Source organism: Phalangium opilio, unplaced genomic scaffold (genome assembly GCF_054372755.1).
Source record: "Phalangium opilio isolate 3A_F unplaced genomic scaffold, DU_Popi_V2 ptg000003l_1, whole genome shotgun sequence".
In the NCBI taxonomy this organism is placed as follows: domain Eukaryota; kingdom Metazoa; phylum Arthropoda; class Arachnida; order Opiliones; family Phalangiidae; genus Phalangium; species Phalangium opilio.
The window spans coordinates 7900303-7918471 of NW_028324145.1; the positions used below are offsets into that span (position 1 = coordinate 7900303).

At 36.9% G+C, this 18169-nt stretch overlaps 4 protein-coding genes across 8 annotated transcripts; 3 read left to right on the plus strand and 1 right to left on the minus strand.

Annotated features, from left to right (window-relative positions):
- The first annotated feature begins 53 nt into the window (after positions 1-53).
- On the plus strand, positions 54-1819 carry LOC149717518 (transmembrane protein 127-like). The gene is made up of 4 exons (XM_089839260.1): positions 54-424; positions 597-832; positions 893-1069; positions 1169-1819. The coding sequence occupies exons 1-4, from the start codon at positions 360-362 to the stop codon at positions 1606-1608; spliced, it is 918 nt and encodes a 305-aa protein (XP_089695386.1). The 5' UTR covers positions 54-359; the 3' UTR covers positions 1609-1819.
- Positions 1820-2050: 231 nt separating this feature from the next.
- Positions 2051-10972, plus strand: LOC149717519 (protein FAM193A-like). 5 transcript variants are annotated; one of them, XM_089839488.1, is made up of 22 exons: positions 2051-2347; positions 2841-3065; positions 3137-3208; positions 3284-3489; positions 3556-3801; positions 3863-4208; positions 4266-4447; positions 4517-4664; positions 4737-5197; positions 5272-5641; positions 5701-6424; positions 7921-8223; positions 8291-8466; positions 8551-8625; positions 8697-8718; positions 8791-9056; positions 9134-9416; positions 9497-9786; positions 9870-9948; positions 10239-10320; positions 10404-10498; positions 10609-10972. In XM_089839488.1, the coding sequence occupies exons 1-22, from the start codon at positions 2216-2218 to the stop codon at positions 10635-10637; spliced, it is 4812 nt and encodes a 1603-aa protein (XP_089695614.1). In that variant the 5' UTR covers positions 2051-2215; the 3' UTR covers positions 10638-10972. The 5 variants fall into 5 exon arrangements, with proteins under 5 accessions (XP_089695614.1, XP_089695605.1, XP_089695588.1 ...); XM_089839479.1 differs by having other exon boundaries at positions 5701-6142; positions 6203-6424; positions 8697-9056; XM_089839462.1 differs by having other exon boundaries at positions 8697-9056.
- Positions 10372-13265, minus strand: Ublcp1 (Ubiquitin-like domain-containing C-terminal domain phosphatase 1). Its single transcript, XM_089839918.1, has 7 exons — positions 13059-13265; positions 12928-12970; positions 12559-12855; positions 12401-12499; positions 12076-12326; positions 11463-11590; positions 10372-11131 (listed from the first exon to the last, which is right to left on the minus strand). Exons 1-7 carry the CDS (start codon positions 13167-13169, stop codon positions 11092-11094), a joined length of 969 nt encoding a protein of 322 aa, XP_089696044.1. The 5' UTR covers positions 13170-13265; the 3' UTR covers positions 10372-11091.
- On the plus strand, positions 11660-18058 carry LOC149717521 (protein-lysine N-trimethyltransferase SMYD5-like). Its single transcript, XM_089839839.1, has 9 exons — positions 11660-11785; positions 13271-13400; positions 13687-13935; positions 14023-14048; positions 14132-14471; positions 14564-14744; positions 14830-14886; positions 15759-15924; positions 16002-18058. Exons 2-9 carry the CDS (start codon positions 13314-13316, stop codon positions 16108-16110), a joined length of 1215 nt encoding a protein of 404 aa, XP_089695965.1. The 5' UTR covers positions 11660-11785; positions 13271-13313; the 3' UTR covers positions 16111-18058.
- The last annotated feature ends 111 nt before the right edge of the window (positions 18059-18169 follow it).

Sequence of the window (18169 nt, forward strand, 5' to 3'; positions counted from 1 at the left end):
GTACGACTGGCGCCATCTATTGATGAACCTTATAATTAAAATAAATAAACAAACGACGGAAATGGCTACTGCCTACGCAATTATGACTTTTGTTGTGTTTTATTTATTAAATTAGCGGAATTCCCGATGATTTCGCAATATTTTAGGAAGTTTTCTCATTGTTAATGTCCTTTAAGTTACGTTTTCAACAAAGAATTCCTGATTAAAGTTTAATTCATCGGTGGTGTTACTGGTGTAGCACTAGCTGCTGTAATTATTTAGCCTGTCCAAGGCCTAGCAATTTATGGAACTGAAATTGACATTTACATTAAGAAGACGTGACGTCTAGTAGGTCAAACAATTTAATTTCCTTATTAAAAATGGAAATATATACAGTTTCTCAAGATCATCTATGGATCCAGAGACGATGGCAACTGAAAGAGAGGTAATTAAACAACAATTAAATTGGGAATATGACTGTAAAGTTGGATAGTGACTGATGTTTGGTTGGTTGCTTTTCGTTAAGCCATGCAAGGAGGGTCGGGTTTTTGTTGTTAAGCCCAATAATTTGTAACCTTCTTAGGGATAATTTAATAACTTAGGGATTTAATTTTCAGGGAGAGAAATTTGGTGTCTGCAATGCTTGGAATATTTGTGATAGTAATTCTGGCCATTGCCCTTTCACAACCCAGGTGGTTTGCTCTTAAGGGTGGTGGTTGCAATAAAAAGTATTTAGGCGTGGAGTATTTTTTCTCATTTGGAGAATTTGAAACTCAATTACCCCCGGTGATACCACTGGGCTCATCAGAAACTCATCAAACATCTTTAGTGTATAGAACATCGGAGAATGTTTGTAAGTTTATTCTTAATTAATATGAGAATTAATTGATTTATTTTTTGTTTATCATTTCAGTTTTGCGCGACTGTGTTACTCCAAAAATAGTTGGTTTAATGAAAACCAATATTGTGCTATGCTTGGGTGCTATAGTGTGCTCCTTAATTCAATTTTTATGTGACAGCCTGGGCCTTAAAAGTTCGCGAAAAAAAGTTATATTTCTAAGACGTAGCGCTGTTGGAAGTATCGCTACTGGTAAGATTAGTAGATTACCTAATCAACAAAACGAAACGGCCAAAAAATCGCCTATTTTGGAAATGTAAAAGAATATAGGCCTACTCTTTTTATTTTCAGTGATCCTCTGCATTAGTTCGATCGGAATCAGTTATTACACTTCAACTTTGATGGAAGAACAACAGGATCAAACTAAAAGAAATCAAGGAACTAGAATAGAGATCAAATTTGACATTTCTTATTATCTGGTGACAGCTGCGGGAGCAGTGGCTATTTTAACAGCCGCAGCAAATTTGCTGAAACAATACCCAATGGTGGTGGATGGTGACGGAGGAGAAGATCAACTTCTGGATGATCAAGATGGAAATGAAACTTTTTCCATTGGAAATACGCATTGTCAATTATGGCCTTGTCGGTCATCTAGCAGCGGAAATGAGAGGAATAACCCCAGGAGATTAATTCTGCCATCAAGCAGTTTGGTTCATCAACCGGTTAATTTTACCCGGATTTTGCCACCAGCACCAAATTATAGAGCTCCACCCCCACCTTATGTACCCTAATTTTTATTTATGAGTTATTAACTGACGCTTTAATGTGTCATATGTAAATTAAAACACATAATAGTCTTAAGTGCTCTTCTGTATATTGTAAAAAAAAAAATATTCTATTTAGCGTTTACAAAACCAAAAGATATTTTTAAAATAAATTAATCCTGCTAATCCATGACACGCAAAAAGAAAATATTTACTAGTAATATGATCATATGATTTTAAATTTTTTTTTTTTTTTGCAAATGTATAATGTATGTCTATTTAGAATAACATAAAAAACAATTAAATTGCATGATTGATATGGTGTTTATTTCATTTAAATTAATAAGATTTTTAACATTAGCAAAATCAAGAGCGCATCGCGTCTTTTTTTTTTTTTTTTTTTAAATTTGAGCGCGAAAAGTTGCGGCGTTTCTTCACAAGAGGTCGCCCTATAGTTGTTTCATTTTCGGACGGCCATCTTGAAATCCATGTTTTCGTGTACACCAGCGGAAAAGATCGTCGAAGGTTTGAGAGAGGATTTTCGGTATTTATTTATAAAAGTATAATCATTCGACAATTTTTTCGTTACCGATTAATTAAGTGATCGTGTAATTACGAGCGCGTTTGTCCCAAAATGAGTCCCGCCGAGAATAAACGAGCCAAAAGGCGGAAAAACAAGAAAGGGCGTTTGTCAAATAGTACACAGGCGACCAAGTCGAATGAATTCAATGAATTGCCTCCTGTCGATGATATGCCGGAAATAGACGTAAATATATTCAATTTCTATTAAAATTTGCTTGAAATAAATGCTAATTTGAAATGAAGTTGATGTAATTAATTAAAATCCGCGCTAGAAAAAAAGTAAGCCTAGGACCCCCATCTCAACTTTTCCTTAACCAAGGCTTAACGTGTATTTAGAATAGATTACTTATAATAAGTAATTTACTTTTTTAGTTATTTATTTTATAATATTACTGATGTAGGTGAAATTATCTCGTTTTACATGTGTTAATAAGTTTCACTAAATTAAACAGTAGTATGGTAACGCTATTACATCATTTAAAATAATAATGGGGACAATATGTAATAATTTTAGCGTTTTGATTTTGGCTATAACATGAGTTACCTATTGTACATTTGTACTCCATAAATGGATGAAGTAACATTTTAGTGTGAAAAGTGTTAAAGAAGGCGTCCTTAATTTCTCATCTTTGTTTATGAGTTAATTGCAATGAGAAATCTATGATGTTGCCTTTTAGATATCTGAAATTAAGGACCGGTTTTGTCAAGGGTCAGATATGAGAAATTCTGCCTCGTCCAGTGAAAAGATAATTTGCATTAAATGTCATCGTCCTCAAACAAATTCAGACTTGAAAAAGAGTTCTTCAAAGTTGGGGGAATATTCAGCTGGCCTATTGGAAGGGTTTAGGGTTAGTCGGGATCTTCACCTTTGTGATGAGAAAAAAATTGAGCTAGGGATACCTGTAAGTAAATCATTGCCTATATATAAATATGATCTAACCCAAATCTGGCTAAATAATACTTTGACCCATAGGATCCTCTTTTTTTGTGTGAAGAATGCGAAAACTGTCTATTACCCCCTGATAACAAAGTCACTTATTCATACGTTAGTTTTTTTTTAAAACAAATTTAGTTTCAAAGAAATTACAATTTCTTAATCAGAGTATGTTCAAAAAATTAGAGACGACACAATATAAGGCAGCCCCATTCACTTTTGAGAGTTGAAACTGAAATGGTGAGAGAAGGAGAGAGTGATTATGGGTCAACTTTTGAGACTCCAATAGACAATCCCTCTGAAATGGTTTCTCTAATGGGAGCACCGGTGGCAAATTTATCTTCGGCTATGGTCAGTGGAGCTTGTCTGTGCACAGCTTGTTGCGAGAGAAAGTATGATCCATTATAATAGGCTAAATTCATTTTTGAACTATATTTAAAAATCGAATTTTAAATTAGACAAGTTGAAAATGAAGAGGAAGAGGAATGTCGAGAGCTTAAAAGAGGGTGGTTAGATATTAAAGCCTATTTGCATAAGGTGTACAGGGAGGAAGGGTTATATCTGAATGAGCGTCATAGTAGTTCATCTAGTGGAGCATCAGGTGGGCGCAAATCTTTACTAGAATACTTATCTCAATCTTTAACAAAGAAAAAGAAAGCTACTCCGAGTCCTAGTATTGAAACTTTGAAAGAATGGGTCCATAGGTAAAAGAAATCATAACCAATGATAGAAACTGTTGTTTTAAGTATATTACAAACTTTAAAGGCTTTGCAAACAAGACCCGCAACACTTTTTTGTCTGTTTGGAGTCACAAGTGAAGCTTTTTGTTAATGACATGAGATGTCGTTTACTGAGTCTTCTTAAACACATTAACGACTCTTACAAGATAAGTTCCGATTGCGCGGGTGAGGGGAATGGTTTAGGAGAAGAACTTGAAGAGGATGATGGTGAGAGGCAAGGAAATTCCGACTTGGCAATGGCTCTTAAAGCGGGTCTTCAATCAAAATTTCCAAACAATCATGATGGTGATATTTTTCTGCATTGGGTTTGCCACGAATATCAGTCACTTTGCGCAGCTTCAAGGAGGATGGCTCCTATACTAGAAGAATTAGTGAGTTAAATAATTATTTTGGTTGTTGTAAAATTCACCTTTTTCTTCCTTCCAAAGGAGGTCACTCATCTTAAAAATTTTAATTTAACGTGGGAGTTGGTAAACCGCCACATTTTCCGAAGCATCGTTTACAGTGATTCAAGTTTACTTCTCAAAATTCAAAGATGTTGCCTTCATTGTTCATGCACTCTACATTCAAATATTGAACAAAAGTTATCTCAAAAAGCATCTCACGTTTGGTAAATTATAACTTTCTTTGGTACCCTATGTATTTACGCGTTTTTTATTTTGCTATTTTATCGTTTTAGTTCACCTTTAAACGGTAGCTCAGGTACACACGGAGGTGTGGAGTGTCCCACGTTAGCGAGGTTTTCAAAGCTAGATGATGAAATGACTGTTATAAATGTGGTGTATCGGGAAGCTATGAATTTGATGGAAGAGTTTAATAAACGACAGGTATGTACCGATGGCCAAGGGTGGCGGTGAAAAAATGGATTCTGAGACCTATGTGTGTCATTGGTTTGAAAGATGGTTCAAGCTAAACAAAGGTTTAAGGATTGGGAATCATTTCATTTACAGTGGAAAATGATGGAGCGAGAAGTCTTGAACAAGAAAAACGCTTTTGCCAAGGCATTTTATCAGAAATCTTTATTGCAGTGCCAAAACAATAACTCGGAAACTACTCCCACTACGACTGATCATAATCTTCAGTTACCTTCGAATAATCTAAATTTACCCAATGCTGGTGGTGGAAACAAGAACTGCAAAAATACGGGAATTCTGAACTTGAACGACGACGCTCTTATCAAATTGGCTATGACCAGCAATGAGCCACTATCCGGAAGTAGTAGTAATTGTTCCTCGTCACCCTCTTCTTGTTCCTCCGAATCAAGTTCGGCTTCTTCCGTACTCTCTCTCGGTTCCAATGTTGAGTTACAACAAGGAGAAGACCTCAAACTTTTATTGCAAGAAATTACCAAGTTGAACAGGCAAGTAGAGAAACTTGGTTTTAGTTGCGAGGAGAGTAATTTTAGCGAACAATTCCTGGTTTAATATTTATTAGTAGTGAAATACTACCCAAACAAGTAACGGATTTGCTCATAAACAGCGCGGGGCTTGCCACCAGTCAGAGTTCGGGTTCTTCCATACCCGCGTCGGTTCCATCCAACTCTCCAGATATTCCTTCAATGTTTTCTGGTAATGCAAAGTGCGAGTTAGCCCCTCCCTCTTCTACTCAAGGCTGTCTTCACCACAAGCATCGAGGCGACATTTCTCCTAGTTTCTTTTCCAGTCAGCGTAAAAACCCTCGTAGTGATATTAACTCTTTTCGAAGAAATGAATACTTAAACTTGTACAACCCGGTTAAAATTAAATCTACACTGCCACTTCATACCACTCAGAGTGTGTTGGAGAAATGCAAAGATACACCCTTGGTACGTCGTCTAATTGCGCTCTAAGGAACTCTCCTTGATGATGTTCTTTTTGATTTAAGGATTCAAATAGTTCCTGCGAATGCCATGACTGTTTAGTTCAGAAATATCCTACCTTTAATCTACGACCTACTATGGATAATAATAGTTCCTCTTCTTCATCAGTATCCTCTTCAAACTCGAGCGCCCCTCCCCCTGTTGGATCTTACCCCTTGCTTCCCAACCATTTATCCGAAATTGCCCGTTCAGCCGCCTCTCACTTGGCTAGTAAAGCCTTAATTCATCCTCATCTGTATAATCTGCATGCCAGAAAGGCTGCTAAAACTAATAGCACCGTCGTTTTGGAGGCCAACAAAAAGCCTTGTCTCGATTTTGGGCAATCTCCCATTACTGGCGGTGTGACCAACCATCAAGCCAGCCCGGGAAATGGTGCCAGTAATTCTATCGATTTCGAATTAGTCGCCAAAGAAGTATTCAGGGAGCAAGTGAAATTAGCCGCTCAAGGTGAATGGAGCTTAGATATTGTCAAGAATAAGGTTGCTGAAGCTGTTATGGGCAATTTAGGGATTTCCAACAACCAAGCGAATGCTGGGTCAAACTTGACACCGCTAATACCTTCGAGTAGCCCAAATGGCTCAGGGTGTGTTCAGTCGAAAAACTTCTTCGCGCCTGTTCAACCCAGGAGTAGGTCTAGTTCTTCGGGAGATATTTCTAATACACTCTGTACATCTTCTCCAACAACATCTCACAACGTGGGGACACAGTCAGACGCGCTTTCTCCTGGGGGTAAGTGCTGGGTCAAAGAATTCTTTCAGGACTGATCCCATAGCAGGGCCCCCAGAGGTCCTATAATTCCTATAAAATCCTATATTTTTAAAACTGTCCTATAAAATCCTATAATTTTGGTTAAAATCACCAAAAATCCTATAAAATCCTATAATTTTGAAATTTGGGCGAATTCTAAGCAAACCATCGGTTAAACCAGGATTCGGATCTAAAAAAAACCATGAAATGGAGATGGTTTCCCTCGTATGTAGCTTAACTAGTTAAAAATAGCTCGGTATATTATGGTTCTGATAACAGAACGTTCAGTGTACTGTGCTCCGCCATTTATTTTAGTGTCCTATATAATTCTATTATTCTGGAAGCCCCTGTTTGTCACAGCCCTACGTTTTTAGTATGGTTAGATGGGCAACAAATTGCACTATAACATATCCAAAGGACATCCCCGTATCTCTTGTAGAAACAGAGTTACGAGCCTGCAAAGTATAGTCTATGGAGGGGTTTGTTTGTTTACGTTTTGCTTAATTACTCGGCCCCTGTTTGTCGTAGCCCTAAGTTTTTAGTATGGTTGTATGGGGGACAAATAGGACTATAACATACCCAAATGGCATACCCGTATCGCTAGTAGAACCAGAGTTACGAGCCTGCAAAGTTTAGTCTAATGCTATTTCTATGGAGGGGGTTGTTTGTTTACGTTTTGCTTAATTACTTGGCCCCTGTTTGTCGTAGCCCTACGTTTTTAGTATGGTTAGATGGGGGACAAATTGGACTATAACATACTCAAAGGACATCCCCGTATCTCTAGTAGAAACAGAGTTACGAGCCTGCAAAGTATAGTCTAATGCTATTCCTATGGCGGAGTTTGTCTGTTTACGTTTTGCTTAATTTCTCGGCCCCTGTTTGTCGTAGCCCTACGTTTTTAGTATGGTTGGATGGGGGAGAAATTGAACTATAACATACTCAAAGGACATCCCCGTATCTCTAGTAGAACCAGAATTATAGGCCAGCAAAGTATAGTCTAAAGCTATTCCTACGGAGGAGTTTGTCTGTTTACGTTTTGCTTAATTTCTCGGCCCCTGTTTGTCGTAGGCCTAAGTTTTTAGTATGGTTGTATGGGGGACAAATAGGACTATAACATACCCAAATGGCATCCCCGTATCTCTAGTAGAACTACAGTTACGAGCCTGCAAAGTATAGTGTTATGCTATCCTATGGAGGGTATGTTTTTGAAAATTTTGTTTAATTACTCGGCCTTTGTTTGCAGTAGGTACTGGTTCTTCAAAAAAAGTAAAAATTAATATTTTAGTGTCCTATATAATCCTATAATTCTGGAAAAACGTCCTATAAATTCCTATATTTTCATGAAAAAAGTCCTATAATTCCTATAAATATTTTCAAAATTCGGCTGGGGGCCCTGCCATAGTCCTGATGGCTTTGTAGCAACCCTATAGTTGTGTCTTAACTAATAGAGTGAAGCTAAAAGCGTACTACTATTGTAGGTAGTCCCTTGAAAACGACTCAGGGAACTAGTTGCGCTATGGGAGCCCCTGCTAATAGCAACAACATTCCTAGTGGTAAAACTCGTGGTGTGGCCAACTCTTCCGCGGAAACTTTGAAAGTTAATGGGAACTCTAAAACCACCTCTGTTATCGAACCCTCTGTGAAAAACACTTCTTCAACTGTTAGTCAGAGAGATCAGATAGTAATGACGGAAGGAACCGCTTCAGTAGCAGTGGGTACAGCTGGGCCACCTTCAGAGTGTCAAATGACTGGAAGGCATAATCATCACCACCATCATCATTGTACTGAGAATAATTTATTTTTCCTCTTCTAACCATTTTCACCTAACACACTTATTATTTCAAATAGCGAGGGATCAGTGTTGCGAATCTGTTATGCCACCTAATGGAGGGAATTACGTTGAAGGGGATGAAAGTGGCTTAGACGATTCTTGCTCGGAAAGAAGCTCTTCAACTTCCACGTCAAATCCTAGAGAGTCTAGGGTTTGCGATTGTTGCTACTGCGAAGTATTTGGACACGGAGTGGTGAGGAAAAATGATATAAACTCTCATTTCATTTCTAAGGTGGAAAATAGTTGAAATAATTGTTTTTTAACTATTTTTTATAAGCCTGTCGTTGCTCCGGTAAGCCGCAATTATCCTGAAATGAGAGAGAGGCTAAGGTTGAGGCTTAGCAAGAGGAAGGTATAGAAATAATGCTAAATTAAATTCAAAGCTCGAGTTAGTTTTGTAAATGTTTTTTTGGTATGTTAAAGGCGGAGGGCTCTACCGGATCAAGTAAGACGACCACTCAGCATTTGTCAAATTCCCCATCAAGCAATCTACCAGAAAATTTGCCTCTTGCGACAGATAAAAATAACCATGGGAAGATACTGACTAGAAGCGCCGATGATAGAGAGCTGGACGATTTACTTAGGTATATAAATGGTACTGATTTAGATCAAGAGGGTGAGGACACGCATCTCCACGAAGATCATCATCATGGGTGCTCGGGAAACTGTAGGAAACCAGTTAATGGAACGACAAAAGTTTCTTCCACTAAAGCAGCCAATAAAAAGCAACGAAAAAAGGCCAAGAAAGCCATCGGTGACGAGAAGAACGTAGAGAAGAAGGAGGTATACGTTAAATAAATGGAAATTTAATTTCTTTCGCGAGGGAAATACTCAGTTTGGGTGAATACGTCTTTTTTTAGAGTGTATCTCCGCCAATCAGGGAAACTCTTCACGCCAATAGGGGAATTGGTTCCCGAGAATCATTACATAGGGAAACTAAGAAACACAGATCGGCTTCTCCCCCATTAGAAAATAGAGTCAGCGTTGATGTAAATAATGTTACGTTGATGACAAATTCTCCTAAACCTAAAATAAAGGCAAATAGAATGAGTGAAAATGTAAAAGGGCCTCGCTCTAATAGAGCTTTGGAAGAGGAATCGGCACCCGTTAAAGAGGCTTTGGCGTCTAGAGCCGTTGCTAATGGTAATTTTTCATTTTTAAAGTTATACTTTCAACTTTCTAGGGTTCTCGGAGCGTTGACTAAAGTCTCGTAATCGTTTTAGATGAAAATCTTTGCAATTCCAAAAACAAAAGCAAACTCATTTCACAATCCCAGTCAAAAACTTTAGTTTTGAACCACTCTGTTACCGATGAGGTGGTGTTGAAGGAAGAAAGTTCTCCTAAAAAAATCTCGCCATCGCCTAGGGAAACTGTTGTCGAGAAGGAAGAGCAGCCGGTTGTTGTTGTAACTGGACCTAAAAAGAATTCCTCTAGGATTAATGGAATCGTCCCTGTTCCTGTTATTAATAACAATATTAACACGCAAGTTCGAAACGTTACAAACAACACTCGGGTATAACTAATAGATGTTCTCTCAAATTTTTTTAAACCTTTTTTTGTCAAAATGTACTTGACTTGATAAATTTTACCCTACAGTCAAACGCGGGACCCGCCCCGATTCGTAACAAGAAAAATAAAAAGAAAAAGAACTGTGTTGAAGATAGTTCATCTTTAGGTATTTTTTTTTTTAGGAATTAGCCTTATTCCTGATCAGCGCCACCTACCCATAGCGGCGACTTTGAGAACTACTGTAAGCGGCAAGCCAATCAGATGTCGCTAAAATCTGGTGACGTCACTGACTGGCACTCTCGGGTCTTACCAAAAATGACGTCACCAAATTTTAGCGACATCTGATTGGCTTGCCGATTACAGTAGTTCTCAAAGTCACCGCTATAGGTAGATGGCGCTGATCAGGAATAAGGCTAATTAATTACATTAATTCTAATTCTTTATTGCTTTACGTAGATGAAGTATTTTTACCAAAAGATATAGATCTTGATAATGGAGAATTAGACGAGGCCGAAAAGGAACTAGAAGCTTTCAAGAGGTTTGTATCGTTAATGACTTGAAATAAGACACTCACTCGAAGGAACAAAACTAGACCAAAAAATTTTTTCTTTATTTTAAAAGATTTTGCATGGCATCTGTACCATTGGCGAATAAGGAGAAAGTTCACGTAAATCTTAAAGATATTGTAATTAAGAAGAAGGTCAACAATCCCAATGGTAATGCGGCTACGGCACCTTGAGTATTTTTTTTTTTTCCAACTCTCGAAACAATTTTTTTTTAGTAATTTTTATTTTTTTTTGGGTCTAATTATCTCTACCGAAATCAGTTAAAAAAGGGAAACACTCAAAAAGCTAAAGCTAGTTTCCAAAATCCCTTTTTGAGAAATAAATCGGGGGAAAAACAAACAAACAAACAAAACTTTTTTTCTCTCAGCATCCTATTTCCCCTCCGTCACACATTTGACAAAATTTTCATCCGCAGCCTCCTTTCCCATTTTATTATTAAAAAAACAAACCAACCAACCCTAAAATAGAAAAAACAAACAAACAACTTTAAAATTAATCTAAAAAACCGCTTACTGGATTTGTGAAGTTTTTATTTCTCTTTGTATAATAATAATAATAATAATTAAGAAGTTTTTGTTTATAACTGGACAATATTAAAATATCAAAAAAAAAAAAAAATAATTATTGTCCGTTAGAATTATATTTTATATTAAGAAAGATCGTTCGTTAGCTTCATGAGTCAAGAAAAGCTGAAACACAATATCATGGAATGAAAGTAAACTGCGTCATTTTTTTGGTTTTTTTCAAGGGTGTTCTTCAGCTTCTGAATGGTCTCGAACATATCTAAATTAGATTAGATTAGATATGGTTATGCCAAAAACGGATTTATGTACTAAGAACGTCGGATCGTAGCTTTAGCCTCTAGTACCGTCCTCGCATACTTTGTTGAGAAACTTCGTCTGCTTATATTTTGACTCCACCCACAAATTCGATCTTTAGAAGTAGCTATATACAGAATTTGTGGGTGGAGTCAAAATATAAGCGGACGAAGTTTCTCAATAAAGTATGCGAGGATGGGGAGTGAATTTGCTACGTTCAACGTTCTTCTTACATAAATCCGTTTTTGGTTATGCTTAGAGGGTTGCGGTCGAGCGAACTTGGGAACTTTTACTACCTTTCCCAGTATCTATGATTTAGGGAACTTAAATCAGCCAGTTTGGAAATTGTCTTCAAGTAACGGGCTAATTTTAGTAGCTCCCTATCCTTATGTCGATTTGAATGGCAATCTCTAAATGGCCGAATCTGTAACAAAATTATTATTAATGATGTTTAATTTTAATTTTGTAACTGACGTCGCCATAAGTTTATAATAAGATATTTCCATAAGTATGACACTTCCTATAGAGTGGTACTGAGAAGGGAGGAGCTACGGGAACGGTGGGGGTCTAAATTGTATTGCTTAAGCTGACGACTTCCAATATGGTCGCCAAAACTGAGGTAAGAGATAGGAGGATGTGACGTCACAAGAAAATTCGTGGTAGCACATTATACTTCAAAATGGTAGGGATTTACTGAAAGCTAGTTCGAGAACGACGCGAGAATTGACTACACGCGGTTCTGTAGTCCATCTTCCTATTTAGTCTGTACTAAGCCTTTGACAGGGCACCACCAGGTGGCGATGTAGCTTTAGGAGAATCTATGACGTTTCACCTACGTCACTTCATGACAAGTTCCAGTTTGTAACCAGTGACAAACTTATGGAACTTATGATACTTCCAAAAGATTACTTTTAATCCATTTTGCGGATTCATTAAAAAATTTCGTCTAATGTCATCAAACATTATAGTATTTCCAGCATGAAACTGGGGGAATTTTCCGAATATTACTCCCAATGGTTTAACATCGACTAAACCATATTTTGGAGTGTAGACGCTAATCATGGCTGAGTAATCCAAATAGAAGACTACTTTGTAGTCAGAATGGGTTGCCACGCCCAGTTCCTTCATTTTGACTTCAATCCACTTCATACTCGTGGCAGCTGTGATGGGGATTTTTTTGATTTATTTATTTCAGGAATTTTTCTAATTTAGAATTAAAATATTCAGCCCATACACCAGATTGCTATATCAAAATCTTCATAGGCTGATGTTAAAAATTCGTGAAGATAAGGCCTCATTAGTTCCCCAGCGCTTTGAGCTATTGATCTGTGATCTAAATGGATTTGGGAATGAGTCAGGCTTTATCAAGCCATTTTCAAGCTTTTCCGTTACCGAACAAAGTGTAGTCAATGTCCAAAACTAGAAGTTTCTTCCCAACTCTGGGTTGATTTAGGACTTTAACTTCGTAGTCTCGAACTCTCTTTTCAACTTTTGCAAGGAACTCTCCTCTATTTTCGATAGCAACATCTTCTTCATCCCCAATATCAAAATCATTGACAACATCTGGCAAATCCTCCGGTTGCTTCGATGCTTCGCTAATATCAGTTTCGCAACTTCCAACCATCATAACCTTAGCTTTCTTTTTAAGCTTCAGAGCTGATAGCTGAACATCATCTCCGGCAGGTTTACCTATTGGAAAATAATAAAATATATAATATTCGATTCTGGGCACATTTTGGGCCTATTTTATTGGAAACGCACCCTTGAATACTAGGCCCATTAATTTTTGACGATGAGGTAATACCTGAAACAAAATATTATGCCGCAATAAACGCGTATTGTATTGTTCCCCCATAACCCATTCATTCCAAAAGAAAAAAAAATTTACACACCCCGGTTTTTTGGTGAATTTTGTTCTTTAAATCCGCAACACTATCTTTTTCAGTCAAATCATCAATATTGTACTCTTTGCCACTCCATTTAATAATTAATTCGCACGACATTTTTGTAAATCATTAACAAATTCCACTAATTTCAAAATTAGGCGCGTTTTGAAACCAAAATAGATTTTTGGGCGCTTTAAAAAAGTTGCATTTTTTCATAGAGGGCGACACCAAAAATTCGTGACGTCACGAACGCTATTTAAAATGGCGGCCGCAGCTCCCGCAGATTTACAAGATTCGGACTCCGACACGAACCCGGCGGTGGAAGTTCGAGAACTTGGCGGGCCGAAAGTAAGTGATAATTCGTGTAAATATACGTTCAAAGATGTTGAAAATGTCAATAAGTTACCGTTAAATTCGTTTTAAACGTCAAAATAACGTAAAATTAAGGTTTTCAACGGAAATTTTTTTGTTTGGGTCGAAAATGTCATGTCCTTTCATATAGGCAAAGGGTTGGTGGTGCTCTCGGTTTCCCAAAAACCAAACCAGTTCCTTTTGAGAAAGGGTCCCCTCTCTTAGTGTCCCATTATGATTGGAAAATAAAAATACGGATCCAGTTTAACCACCTATTCTTTAGGGGAGAGGTTTGGTGGCTCTTCGCACTTTGCAACCAGGTGAAATAATTTTTGAAGAGCGCCCTTTGGTTGCTTGTCAATTTTTATGGAATCAAGCATGGGGATACAGCGCTTGCGATTTTTGTCTTCGTCCTTTGGAAACTGCGGAAGAAAATGCGCGTCGTTTAACAGGAAATTCTTCTCTGAACCTGCCCTTCAGCCACCTATGCAGCACCGTCAAGCAAAATCACGTTGATTGTGAGGGTTGTGAGGTATAACAAATTTATAAAAATACCTCGATCGATAAAACTAGGATCCAAATTTCTGTTTTCCTTAAAAAAAATGTGTATATCTTATAGGTTTCCTATTGCAGTAAAACTTGCAAGTAAGTATATTTCAGGGGGAAAATCTTCCAAAAACGTAAATTACTTAGAGAAGATTGAACATGTTTAAAAAAAAAATGTATAGAGACAATGCTTGGGTTCAATATCATCAGTCTCTTTGCGTTGGCAATGTCTCAACCAAAGAAGGGGAACAACACCCTTTGGAGTTACTTCAAGGGGCGTGGAGACAAATGCATTTACCCCCAGAAACTGCCAACATTATGTTGGTGGCTAGAATTATTGCCACTGTAAAACAAGCTCAAGATAAAGCCGGGGCTCGTCATTTATTCTCCCAATTTTGCCATCGTTTTATAAATCCTGATGAGGCTTTGCAGCATCGCCTTTTGAGACCCGAATTTAAAGCCCAACTTGAACAACTTAGGGAACTTCTGGCCAAAACTCTTTATGATGAATATTTGAAGGATGTAAGGCTCGATTGCCAAATAGGCCTGCCTTTTTTTATACAAAAAAACGAACGAACAAATTGGCTGAAGTTTTATTGTTGCATGGTATTTAGTGGTTCACCCCTCAGGGTTTTCAATCTTTGATTGTTATGGTGGGAACTAATGGTCAGGGAATTGGTACCAGCGCTTTGAGTGCTTGGATGAGAAATTGTGACACTTTAGAGATTGCTCAAGAGGATAGAACCAAACTGGATGAATTTATTGAAACCCTGCATTCCAAAATTCATTGCCGGGGTGATTGGATTTTTGACTTCAGCAGTTATGCGATTCTTTCAAAATCGAATATTGTTTGTAAAGAATTGGGTTTTTATTATTTTAGAATCAAACATCAGTCTCAATAATGAAGGGTCTGGTCTATATCCCTTGCAAAGCTCATGTAAATTTTGTTCTAGACGCGCGACTTCTTGTTTCCTCTGATCATACCATAAGTTTATAAGATATGTTCCATAAGTGTATCATTGGTTACTGAGAGTTTGTTTGTAGTGATGTAGGTCATAGATAAAGCGACGCCTGGTGGTATCTTATAAACTTGGAATCATATTTCATGTAGTCACATCATTCCTGAACTAGGATTAAAAAATATGACAATCATGATTGAATAGGCCCCTGCTTAGCCCATCAGACGCGTTCCCTTACTAGCCTTCCACCCAGTAAAGTCCGCCGCCATTTTGGTGGTAAGGGGAGGAGCAATTTTAAGCCACATCCCTCTGGCCTTTCCCTATATATCTATCTCAGTTGTGATTTCAGTGCCAAGGTAAAACTCATAAGCTTAGAGCATTGGCAGTGGGGTGCCATGTTGGGTACTGCTTTGGTTCTATAGTCGGCTACCACTAACTTTCTCGTGACGTCACACCCTCTTATAGTCTGCTACCACGAATTTTCTCGTAACGTCACACCCTCCTATCTCTTATCTCGGTTTTGGCGACCATATTGGAAGTCGTCAGCTTAAGCTATAAAATTTAGACCCCCAATATTGACGTCACGTTCCCATAGCTCCTCCCCTCTCAGTACCACTCTATATCTAACCTTGATTTTGGCGACCATATTGGAAGTCGTCAGCTCAGACCACACAATTTATGCTACAGATGTTGACGTCACATCCCCGTAGCTCCTCCCCTCTCAGTACCACTCTATGGGCAAAAAGCATGGGTGACGTCACACACTATTGATCAGAGGATGCGAGAAATGTTTCACATCAAATCATAGACTTTAAAAAGGCGACATTAATAATTTGTCCATGATACGCAGGCAATCATAGTTGCATCCCTAATGCCGAAGCTACATTCCCTTATAATGATTTTACACTGGTTATGGAATGTTTGAACGTAGTTCAACCTGGAGAGGAAGTTTTAGTTTGTTATCTAAACGATGTTCATCGTCAACGTAGCACTCATTCCCGAAATAAAGTCCTAAGGTACCAATATTAAGGGTGGTTTTTTCTTTCTTTTACCATAAGGGAAGGGCTTCATTGTCGTGAAATCTTAATTGTAGGGAAAACTACTTGTTCACTTGCTCATGTCCCAAGTGCCAAATGAACGAAGGAGGAGAAGATAGCGGCGATTCAAGTAGCAGCAGTGAAACTGAGGAACATCAAAATTAAAAGACGGAAAACGAGTTAGGAAGCAAAATGGCGGAAAAAAAGGAAAAGGCTTTTAATTTTTTAATTTTTTTTTTAATCTTGGTTTGTTTTAAACGCTCATTTTTGTGATAGCCGTTACTTAGTATTATTATCTGTATGTTTTGTTTTTAATTTTCCTTAAAAAGGAATTAATCTACCATTTTTACGGCAACTTCCAGAGGTATCAGAGTCTCTGTCTTTGGCAGCTGAAACCTGATATCAAAAAAAATGTTACCAAAGTAACAAACTTAGGGAAAAAGGAAAGCTATTTTCTATCCCACCAATTTTTTCATTGTAGCTTTCCATTTCGCTTTAGTTACGCTGCTGAAGTATGTACTTTTGATTATATACTTCTGGGGTTGCTATTTTTAATTATTATTTTATATATTTTTTTTAATCATTTTTATTTTTCATTTTATATATTTTTTAAAAAACCCCCTTCTTCCAAAAGACTTTAAAAAGTCTACAAGAAAAAATATACAGTTACTATAATAATAATCAAAATTAAAAAAAAATGAGAATTATAAATTCTCCATTCTACTGAATAACGTCAAAAAAAAAAAAAAAAAGAGGCGAAGCTTATTTTTAAAATAGCTAGCTTGAGCACCCGTTTTATGGTAGAATGTTAATTATATACGCGTATTAATTATAATCTGCGGACCAAAATAGATTTTAAAGGTCTTTAAACAAAGCTTAAATAAAATTAAAACACGTGGTTTTTAAATTTTTTGAAGTGATGAAAACCAAGAAGTTATATCTAGTATCTCAGAGAGAAGGTATAAATTCGCCAGATTTCCAGCTTTATCTCCAGTCCAAACGTATAGTAGGTCCGGAGTTAATCCCCGCCCCTCTAAATTACAACCAGCCAGCATCTCATTGGTTCTTGAAAACTCACGTCAGCGCGACGACGCGAGTGACGAAAATTACAATCATATTTTCCGACTGAGGAGAGGCGAAATAGCCCGGCGCCTCCTTTTACGTCCCCCCTTGTATTTTGAAAGGGGGACAGGGACTATGGCGCGCGAATACAAAGGCATCTTATACCTTCTCCCTAATAAACTAGATATCACTTCTTGTGGAAACGAAATGTTTCCAAAACAGGCACGCTATAACGTTTTTAAATTTTAATCATAGCTTATTAATCTTAAAGAGAAATTTTCTTACTATAATTACATCTGTGATACCTTTTTCCGAATTTGAAAAAAAAAAAAAAATAAAGTTACTACTATAAAATTTAATTAGGATAAAATTTTTAAGTGCCAAGTAAAAAAAAAAAAAAAATGAAGAAAATCAAAAATTTTAAAACAAAATAGTGTGTGAAGTAGCCAAAATGTTATACCGATATAAATTTAATTGTTCCGCATTCATTGTCTCGTCGTATTATTATTATTATATCTATATAACATCGTAATCAAATATTCTAAAGTTAAAAATTTAAAATTAAAAAAAATTGATAGTTTTTATTTCAAAACATAATTTGAAAATTTTGCTTGTGTTGTATCGCGTCACGTGACTCGTGTTACGTCGCAATTTTCAAAATAAGGTTTATAATGCCAAGCCCCTATAAGTAAATAATAATAATAATAATACTTAATGGGAAATGACATAATATACTTAAAAAATACGAATTTCAAATAAAAAGAGCAACTATCAAAACAAACAAAAAAATCTTTTAAAAATTAAAAAAAAATTTTAGAAAATACAAAAAAATACAAAAAAAAAACGTGTTTGCTGCGCGCTTAACTGTGATATATTAATATTTGATGTTGTATCGTATCGTATCGTATCGTATCGCGTATTACCCATCACTGCCTTTTGTGTTTGTTTCTTTTGATATTATATTAATCTGGTTTGTTCGAGTGATAAACAAAAAGGTTAAATGCACAAAAATAAATCATCCCGGTTTTCATTGTTTTTAGAGAACAAAGAACTTCGTGTCGTTTTTCTTTACATTCCTCAGTAACATTCGCGATCTTGAACTAGTGTCGATAAGAATGTCCTTAACAATAGTCAATCAAGGGCACTTGGGAATAAATCGGCA

What these genes read in the sequence shown, in the direction of transcription:
- LOC149717521 (XM_089839839.1), top strand. Translation starts at nt 13,314, where the DNA reads ATGGCGGCCGCAGCTCCCGCAGATTTACAAGATTCGGACTCCGACACG. An exon ending in ATGATGAATATTTGAAGGAT is followed by an intron (nt 14,472 to 14,563) that starts GTAAGGCTCGAT and finishes CATGGTATTTAG; the next exon opens with TGGTTCACCCCTCAGGGTTT. An exon ending in TTCCAAAATTCATTGCCGGG is followed by an intron (nt 14,745 to 14,829) that starts GTGATTGGATTT and finishes TTATTATTTTAG; the next exon opens with AATCAAACATCAGTCTCAAT.
- Ublcp1 (XM_089839918.1), bottom strand. Translation starts at nt 13,169, where the DNA reads ATGTCGTGCGAATTAATTATTAAATGGAGTGGCAAAGAGTACAATATT. An exon ending in AATGGGCCTAGTATTCAAGG is followed by an intron (nt 12,856 to 12,927) that starts GTGCGTTTCCAA and finishes ATTTTCCAATAG; the next exon opens with GTAAACCTGCCGGAGATGAT. An exon ending in CATTGACTACACTTTGTTCG is followed by an intron (nt 12,500 to 12,558) that starts GTAACGGAAAAG and finishes AAATCCATTTAG; the next exon opens with ATCACAGATCAATAGCTCAA.
- LOC149717518 (XM_089839260.1), top strand. Translation starts at nt 360, where the DNA reads ATGGAAATATATACAGTTTCTCAAGATCATCTATGGATCCAGAGACGA. An exon ending in TAGAACATCGGAGAATGTTT is followed by an intron (nt 833 to 892) that starts GTAAGTTTATTC and finishes TTATCATTTCAG; the next exon opens with TTTTGCGCGACTGTGTTACT. An exon ending in TGTTGGAAGTATCGCTACTG is followed by an intron (nt 1,070 to 1,168) that starts GTAAGATTAGTA and finishes TTTTATTTTCAG; the next exon opens with TGATCCTCTGCATTAGTTCG.
- LOC149717519 (XM_089839462.1), top strand. Translation starts at nt 2,216, where the DNA reads ATGAGTCCCGCCGAGAATAAACGAGCCAAAAGGCGGAAAAACAAGAAA. An exon ending in AATGCAAAGATACACCCTTG is followed by an intron (nt 5,642 to 5,700) that starts GTACGTCGTCTA and finishes TTTTGATTTAAG; the next exon opens with GATTCAAATAGTTCCTGCGA. An exon ending in TGAAGATAGTTCATCTTTAG is followed by an intron (nt 9,949 to 10,238) that starts GTATTTTTTTTT and finishes TGCTTTACGTAG; the next exon opens with ATGAAGTATTTTTACCAAAA.